This window comes from Nematolebias whitei, chromosome 15 (assembly GCF_014905685.2).
Source record: "Nematolebias whitei isolate Nwh7 chromosome 15, NemWhi1, whole genome shotgun sequence".
NCBI classification, from domain to species: domain Eukaryota; kingdom Metazoa; phylum Chordata; class Actinopteri; order Cyprinodontiformes; family Rivulidae; genus Nematolebias; species Nematolebias whitei.
In genome coordinates, this window is record NC_056512.1 from 14,956,688 (window position 1) to 14,966,190 (window position 9,503).

At 41.3% G+C, this 9,503-nt stretch overlaps 1 protein-coding gene across 1 annotated transcript; it reads right to left on the reverse strand.

Moving 5' to 3' along the window:
• Window positions 1-5,181: 5,181 nt before the first annotated feature.
• Window positions 5,182-6,907, reverse strand: prl (prolactin). Its single transcript, XM_037689402.1, has 5 exons — window positions 6,836-6,907; window positions 6,238-6,350; window positions 6,042-6,149; window positions 5,695-5,877; window positions 5,182-5,600 (listed from the first exon to the last, which is right to left on the reverse strand). Exons 1-5 carry the CDS (start codon window positions 6,876-6,878, stop codon window positions 5,409-5,411), a joined length of 639 nt encoding a protein of 212 aa, XP_037545330.1. The 5' UTR covers window positions 6,879-6,907; the 3' UTR covers window positions 5,182-5,408.
• Between the last annotated feature and the right edge of the window lie 2,596 nt (window positions 6,908-9,503).

Below are 9,503 nucleotides of genomic sequence, written 5' to 3' on the forward strand. Positions count from 1 at the left end.
TATATATCATCTCTATCATTTTTACTGTAGTTTATCATTGCCATTGTTTACTGTTCTGTCTGGAGCAGGTCTCTTGTAAATGAGTCCTTGTGGCTCAATGAAGCCAACCTGTATAAATAAAAGGTTGAATAAATCATTATGTATATATTTATATTCATTCAACCTTTATTGATACAGGTTAGTTCCACTGAGCCAATAGGACTCATTTACAAAAGAGACCTGGATTTTAACAAAGAGTGATGACAACAGTGGATAACAAACTGTTTTTCAATTGTAAAAAAAAAAAACAATTAAAAAAACTTAAATTTGTATGAATCATTTGTGAATGTGTATTGTTGTTGTTGTTATCAGTGTCTTATTATCTTGTGCTCTGGTCCAGTGTCTTCACGGACAATGTGTGTGAGGGTGGACATGTTTGGAGGTTGCTGTGTTGAAGCTCCATGGATCAGCCTCTCTGCAGCTCTCAGCTCCTTCACTGAGCCTTGAGGGAATCACTGAGCTGCTCTTGTTCTTCACAGTTAGAAGGTGGGAGCTCTCGTCAAATGATGATCTCCAGCATCATCTTGTTCATGCCAGGCTTTTTATCCACTGACCACAGCCACCTGGAAACATCAGGGGGACCAGTAGCTGTTTAACACATCTGGAAGGAAACCAGTGAGATTTTAATATGACCAGTATGATATGATGTTATGTGGGGGAGTGGTGGAGCAGAGGTTACAAGATGGGCCTGTGATCAGAAAGTCGCAGGTTCAACTCCCGGTACCGTCAACATCAAAATGTGGGTGGAATAGGTGAAAACCCACACCTGCCTCCACCCTCATTGGCCCCACCCTGGTCCCCTGAGCAAGGCCCTTAACCCCCACCATCTGCTCCTAAACAGGTCTCTCTTTAAAATGAGTTCTCTTGACTCAGTGAGACTACCTGTATAAATAAAGGCTAAATGAAAAAATAAAAGTTTAAAATAGAAATACTCACATCATGAGGCCAAGGTTGTGTGTGTGACGTGCACGTTCCTGAGGTTGTGTGTGTGACGTGCACGTTCCTGAGAGTGTGTGTGTGACGTGCACGTTCCTGAGAGGCCACAGACAGAGCAGCTCCAGCTTTTGTTGAGTTCCTGTAGTCCTGCAGTTTTCAAGCTGAAATGAAAAAGCATCATGAATATGAACTTTACAGTCTATAGTTACCTGTTCATATAAACACATGGAGGTGTCTCACCTTGTGACTCACAATAAAATATGTAAATTTATGAACATTAATGAACTTATTATGATGCTTCTACTCTCTGAAGGTGAACCGATGGTACCACACCATCTCTCAGTCGGACGATCTGATCAGTTTGATCAAAATCCTCCAGTTTCAAATCCTCTCTGCTCAGATGAATCCTCCTCAAAAATACTTCCTCCTCTTCCTCACATCTTGTTCTTTGGGAAACCTTCAAAATGAAAAAAGGAGATTTGTGTCTACACAAAAACATTGTACAGAGGAGGTCAAGCTTATTTTCTATTTCCTATATTCTCCCTAGTTTTTTATTTTTTATTTCCTAGAACTTAAACAAAACTCCAATTATGATACATATCTCTTGATAATGAACCAAAGCTACTGAAATAGTGAGTATTCTTGTTAGAAAAATATTCCTGTCATCAGATCTCAGTCAACTTCATTGCAGCTGAACACCGTGTTACACTGAACATCACATCAGCTGGTGGACATAAATACAGTACAGTAATATTCTATTCACAAAATACTAACAATAATATGTTCATCTTACTTGTGAAAAGTTATCCCACGAGACCTGACGTCAACAGTCCGTCGATTAGAACAGAAATAAGCTGCAAAGTGCTGAAACATCTGCTTTAACCAAATAAGGACGACCGTTTCAAGATGGCGGCCGAAAATCCTGCGCCGCAGCAGCCAATGAGGGATCTAGTGTTTATATCTATGGTTAGAAGCTGTTGAGTTCTGTCAATGTTTTTCAGTGGGAAAAATGGCATCTTTGTTTACATAGTTTTGATATAACATTTGTGGGAGGTGCACATTGTGGTTCAGGGCCAAGCCTCATTAAAGTTTAAAGTAGAGCAATACTCTTTTCAGGTGGATAATAATAGGGTGCCTTTCTAAGCACTCCACAAAAAAATATAACCGAGTATGTGGCTGCACTCTTTGCACACTGAGAAGATTTGTGAAAAAGACACGACAGATGAAAGGAGACAGCAATTCTTATGCTTTTATGTATAATTTGTACTGTAGGTATAAAAGCTATAAAATAAATCAAAATTCCAGTTCAGTAATATAAAGTCAAACTTCTTTTGACTCTTAAAGTTGAAATGAGGTTTATACTGTGAATTACTGCCTATCAATAGAGCTCCAAAGAGGGCTGAGCTTTTATTTATGTATGTTTTGGCAAAATCCTGTTGTCTACGGGAAAATTCCTTGCACTGTTTTTATCATTCATTCATTCAATCGTTACTTATACAGGTTAGCCTCATTGAGCCAAGAGGCCTCATTTACAAGAGAGACCTGTTCAAACAAAGAATATCTCATCGAAGCACATCCCTAGAGAGGCATTCAAGAAGTATCCTTACCAGATGCTCGAACTACCTCAATTGGCTCCTCTCGATGTGGAGAAGCAGCGGTTCTACTCCGAGTCACTCCTGGATAACAAAAACTTCTCACCCTATTTCTAAGGGCGAGACCAGCTACCCTGCGGAAGAAACTCATTTCAACCGCCTGTATCCACAATCTCATTCTTTCGGTCACTACCCAGACCTTGTGACCATAGCTGAGGGTAGGAACGTAGACCGACTGGTAAACAGAGAGCCTCACCGTACAGCTCAACTTACTCCTCACCACAATGGACCAGTACAGAGTCCACAATACTGCAGATGCTGCACTAATCTGTCTGTCAATCTCACGCTCCATTCTTCCATTACTCATGATCAAAACCCCGAGATACTTGAACTCCTCTACTTATGGCAGAACCTCACCCTTGACCTGAAGACAGCAATCCACCCTTTTATGGTTGAGGACCACGGCCTCAGATTTGGAGGTGCTGATTCTCATCCCAGTCACTTCACACTCGGCTGCAAACCGTTCCAGTGAGAGCTGAAGATCACGGCATGATGAGGCCAACAGGACCACATCATCTGCGAAGAACAGAGATGGAATCCTGAGGTCACCGAACTAGAAACTGTCTGCCCGATGGCTGCACCGAGAAATTATGTCCATAAAAGTTGTGAACAGAATCTGTTACAATGGGCAGCCCTGGCGGAGTCCAACTCCCACACTAAGGGGTCTGACTTACTACCAGCATTGCGAACCAAACTCTTGCACTGCTTGTACAATATAGGTACCAAACAGCCTATAACAACGGGCCCCCAATCCCATACTCACGGAGCACCCCCACAGTGTACCCCGAGGAACATGGTCAAAAGCCTTCTCCAAGTTCACAAAACACATGTAGACTGGATGGGCAAACTCCCATGACCCCTCGAGGACCCTATTGAGGGTAAAGAACTGATCCAGTGTTCCACGGCCAGGACAGAACTAACATTGAGGAACATTGTTCCTCCTGGATCTGAGATACGACCAATGATAAGACTCGTTTCTCCAGTACCCCTGAATAGACATTACCAGGTAGGCTGAGAGTGATGCCCCTGTAATTGGAGTGCACCTATTTTGAAGAAGGGGAGCCACTAGTCTGCCAACCCAGTGGCACTGCCCCCGATGTCCATGCAATGTTGCAAAGGCGTGTCAACCAAGACAGCCCCACATCATCCAGAGCCTTAAGGAAATCAGGGCGAATCTCATCCAGCCCCAGAGCCCTGCCGTCACGTAGCTTTTTAACTACCTTGGCGACCTCAGCCACATTTATGGACAGACCAACCCCGAAGCCTTACCAAACTCCTCCCACATCCGAGCTTTTGTCTCAGCAAGAGCCAAGGCTGTGGACCGCTTGACCCTCTGGTACTCCTCAGCTGCCTCCATAGTCCCACGAACCAACAAGAACCGATAGGACTCTTTCATCTTGACAGCCTCCCTTACCTGGGGTGTATGTACAACGTACCTCAACCAAATGTCATGGCATAGTTGCTATTTTGATGCATTTTGTTTAGTTGAAGAGTTTAATAATAAAAAAATTAATGATGGAAACCAAACAGAATAGTACTAGAAAGTTCCTTGCGAAACTTTGACTGGGACTGCCATATCGCAGCCATTTGAAAATTTTGATTTGACAGTACTAAGTGTTGTGGTTCACTCTCAGCTATAACCACATTAAATTTCAGTTCTATTTGTGTAAATATAGCTGAGTTAAATCCATTTAAATTTAGCTTTGGTGGCCATCTTGAATTTTTGTTTGAATTCAGTATTTGTGGGGCATTGCTCTCAGCTACCTTCACACCAAATTTTAGCTTAATATCTCTAAAAATGGCTGATTTATAGTTTATTTCATTGAGGAAAAATGACATATTTATTTGCAAATTACGTTGCCATGGTAACTCAAAACGCAAATAAAAGTAATAGCACAAATTACGTTGCTGAGCCGGTTGTTTGGATATAAAATTTATGTGGGTACACATTGCGGTATGGGACACATACAAGTTGAAGTAAGAGCAAGACTCTTTTCAGGTGGATAATAATAGGTGGCTGCCATAGGTAGTCCCCAAAAAGTGCTTCACTATTTGCTCCTATGCTTTGGCACTCTTAAAAACCATACATGAAAATTTTGAACTAAACACATGACTACAAACTAATTTTCTTGCACAAATAGTATATTTTGCATTGTTTTGTGCAAAGAAACAGCCGAGACAAGTTCAATGTGCGAGAATTGTTTTTATTTATTGATCAACAGATTTTAGGGAAACAGTTCAGTAGAGATAGGCATTGTATTCAGGGGTGTGATTAAATCTAAAGTGCAAATGTTGCAGAAGAGCAGTGAGAAAGAAAGGTTAACCTAGTTCTCCTGTGTAGCTTCAGCAAAGCTTCTGTTGGGAGCCTGACCATGGGGGTGGGGGGGTGGGGGGTTACAGTTCAGGAGACAAGAAAGATCAGGAGGAGACGGTTTATGGACATCACAGACTACTGGAATGAGTAAAATTATATTGCCCAGATTAAAATCCCAGACCAGCTGAAAACACTTAGAAAAACAATACTTTTGAAAACCAAGAATAATGCAACTAGGGAATGAGCCTTTAAAAAAAAAAGTGTTTTCTCTTATTATCTTATTATAAATTTCAGATCTGTGGAATTCAGGGTTTTGTGTGATAGTTTTTTTTTTAAATCTAAGAAATTATGCTTTTTGAAGGTGTGCACCATCTAATTCCTCCTTATCTACCATCCTCCAAGCGTACTATGCGTTAGTTTCTAGCTGGTACAAGATAATTACCCCCACACACAGGCTAATGTTGGCTCTAGCACAGCTCGGGTTGCATCTTTGCTGCACGGCACCGTAGCACTTTCAAGAAGCTGTCAATCTTGTGTGAGTCGCGACGGAAACAAGAAAGTAGAAAGTTGAACTTCTGTAGTTTAGTGTTTCGGTCATGGCCCAGGTCAGTGCCTCCGTGGTAGGGCAGAAAGGAGACAACCTGAGCATCTGGACCCATCTGATCAACAAAAGCAGACAGAGACAGTGGGACACATCAAAGGAGACACAATATTTCAGCAGCAATAAAACCTTTCTTTCAACTTTATGTCTACCTTGCCAGATAGTATGTCCAGGCCATCTCCCAGGCTTTTGGAGTGCTCCTGCAGCTCCTGGATCTTGTTGGAAATGCTGTTCCTAGCAGGGTGAGGCAGAGTGTTGGCGTTGTTGGAGAGGATCACCAGGGGCTTGTCCCAGGCTTGGAGCAGGGAGCGGGCCAAAGACATCAGAGCTGACTCCTGGACATAACGCCAGAGCAGAAAGGCAATCAGCCAGAAACACTTATCCACATGGATCCACGACTTTCAAAGCATGTTTCCGAATAGTCTTAGACAAAAAAGATGCAATGCCCTTTGTGGTTTGAAAAGATGAGTGAGACACGTCAAAGATCAGTGTTACTTACAGATACTTGTAGAGTTTGCTCTTTGTCGTTGGGGGTCGGCAGCACAGAGGTGTGGCACAGCGCAGGGCGTTCCATCGTTGGCCAGCTCATTGGAGAAATGTGGGACGCCTGGACACAGGACAGGATGATCTTTATGAACTCTAGCTCCTGAGACTTTAGACTCACACAACCTTTTGTGGTCTGAACAGACTCTTACCAGGTCCTGGGTGAGCACTGTGCTGAGGGAGTACATTTTGTCTGAGCTCTGGGAGGCTCGGTTGAGCAAATCGTTGATGGGAATGGCCCTGCACATGGCCAACATGTACACGACTGGAGCAACAAAGAGAAAACATGGAGAACAGTTTCAAATGTTCTGTCTTTCAGTTTGTAATAGACTTTTCAATAAAACAGGGGCAGCTGTGGCTGAGTGGTTAGAGCAGTTGTCCTTCAATGGGTGAGTTGGAGCTTCATTTCCACCAGCAGTCACATTGCCTCATTGCCTCCGATGTGTGTCCCATCAGTGTATAAATGGGATAAAGCACTGATTAGTCTTTGTATAGATCTAGTAGAGTGCTGTATGAATGGTGAGGCACAGATTGTGTTGTAAAGAGCTTTGAGTGTCTTGATAAGATAGAAAGGTGATATATAAGTACAGTCCATTTACAATTTAAAACTCTCATTCAAGCCTGACTTTTATGCGGATTATCTCTTTGCATAAAGACTGATAACTGTTCAGAAACTTAGATGTGATGTGCAGGAGAGGTAAATGTTGCTTATTAGTCCACTTAAAAGTCTGTAATAGAAGTTTGTCTCACCTGTCAGGAAGAGGTTGCTTCCGCTGTTTCTTCTCTGGGCCATTTCGTTCTCTTTTCTCCGCTGTCAGGAGGTCTTTTTCTCGTTCTGCTTTACTTCTTTGCCTTTTTGCTTCTTTGCTCCATTTTGCCTGCATTATATACTTCCCTTGGCCTGACAGTTTGGTTATGCAGCAGTAGGGTGAGCGTGCGCTAATTGCCCAGAACTTGCTTAGACCAGTTTATAATGAGAAACATTGAGGAGGAGGACTGAATGGATGCATCAGGATGTGCTGATGTGCATGTGCATTTGTTTGTGTGGCACAGAGGTGGAAAAGTTCCTTCCTGGTCTTGATTAAACAGATGAATAAAAACACAAATTTGCACCTCAACTTCTGTGAAGTCTTAACTTGTTTTAAATCATTTTTAAAATACTTTACGATCATGCAAGTCCGTAGCCCTGCTGCGTTTTATTTACCTCATCTCAGTACGTGTCTCACTGGGACTTTATATACTTTGTACATTCCTTGTGCGTCACTACAGATAGTTTATCTCTGACTTAAGCACGTCATTCGTAAGGGAGAAAGCTCTGGGTCAGCCTAACCAAAACCCAAGACCCCAGCCCAGAATTCATGGAGTCTGTTATTCCTGTCCACGTAGGCTCATCAATAACACCTTAGAAACTTCCCTTTCATGTTTGGTGGTGATAAGACCTTGCGTGCATATCATAACCTAAGTTATTACTGATGACTTAAATAACAACAAAACACATTCCACCTTGGCCCAAAAAGCTTTCTTTATTATTCATGGGGCGGCTGTGGCTGAGTGCTTAGAGCAATCGTCCTCCGATGCAAGAGTTGGGGGTTTGATTCCACCAGCAGTCACATTCCGAAATGTGACTGCTGTCACATTGCCTCCAATGTGTGTCCCATCGTTGTATGAATGTGATAAAGCCCTGATTAGTCTTTGTAGAGATCTAGTAGCGTGCTGTATGAATGGGTAAATGAGGACACACATTGTGTTGTAAAGTGCTTCAAGTATAAGATAGAAAGGTGCTATATAAGTGCAGTCCGTTGACCATTAAATTGGCACATAGTACACATTTGTGACGTACAAACTGCAATATTTGCACGACATACCTGCGAATGATGTACAGATTTATTTGTTGCGTTGTACTCGCGGTGTCACAGTTATGCTTAAATTTCATAGAACTTCATGTGTTTTATTTCTTGTCAATAGCAGTTTGTTTTTATTGGTCACCAGCCCTCCAAAAGTTGGCTCACATTTTTTGCACTTTATGGTTCACGGAAACTAAACTGAGGAGTCCAACGTTTTTCAGTCAGGTCATCTGGACAGTTTTTTTTTTTTTTTTGTCCAGATGACCTTACTGAAAAATGTTGGATTTTATTCCTGGATTATTGAGCATGGATTTTGTTGTTTTCAACCAGTTTGACAAGACTGTCAACAAGGAAGAGGGCCGGCACTGAAGAAGGGGGCGTATCAAAGAGACCATCTTATCACAAGCAGAACTGGTTTGTTCCACTTTGGAGTAAGTTGTTGGGGGGAATAATCAGTTTTGTTGTGTGTTTCCTTGACTGATGAAACCTTCCGGATCGAAGGTGAAACGTTTCAGCACAAAAAAAAAAAAAAAGAAACTGTCCAGATGACCTGACTGAAAAATGTTGGATTTTATACCTGGATTATTGAGCATGGACTTTGTTGTTAAACTGAGGAGTGTTTGAAACAAATTCCAGATGTTTGCAGTCACCCGTGACTATTCTGAGAGAGAAGTGGATTTACAGGGTTTTTTTTTGGAACATCTTAAAGTTGCCTGCCAGGGTGAGGTCCTCATACAAGCAAGCTGTGGTATTTTTGTGTTTGCTGATGTGAATAAAATGTGGAGGTAACCTTAAAGTGGGGTGATTCCAATCAGCTGTAGATGTCCATTCAGTGATTAATTTCTCAAAGTAACCATAAAATCCTCCTGGTGGTTCATGACATATTTTGCAAACAGACAGACTCAGTTGACTCTTCAATAAATAAGGTCAAACTTGAAAAAAAAATTGTGGGGTCCATTAAAGTGTGTGTTCAAAAGGACTCTCAGCTACTGTCACCAAATTTAGCTCAGTTTCTGTAAATTTACCTTCATCCACGTTGGTGTTTGCTAAAGTTGCTTAGCTGTGACGGCCATCTTAAGCGGAACTAACTCCAGAAGTTATTCAACTATATGTACATCCAATCATTACTTTTTGAAAACTTTAGCCAATATTAGTTCATGGTTCATGACATATTTTGCTAACAAACAGATAAATAAATTTAAAAACAATCCACTTTTGTCTTCAGCAGTGGGTGATGATGAACTTAATTTTATCTAAAGCATCTATGAGTTCATCAGTTACTGATATTTTTAAGGTTTAACATATTCAAGTACTAAATTACAAATCTGTGGCATGTGAAATATTCACTTTCTTATGTTCTCTTTTTGTGTATAAATTTATATTAAAAGTACGAATGATACCCTAACCCTTCTTAGCTTAATTGTTTAGCCATTTTGAAATAGCGTTTCATGTAAATGTTAAGAACAAACTATTATGGTACCTATTGTAAAAAGTGCTTTGTTCATCTCAGTTTGAATAGTTTAAATCTGACCAGTCTGTAGATTGTCAAAATGTACTCAAGACCAAAGTTGATT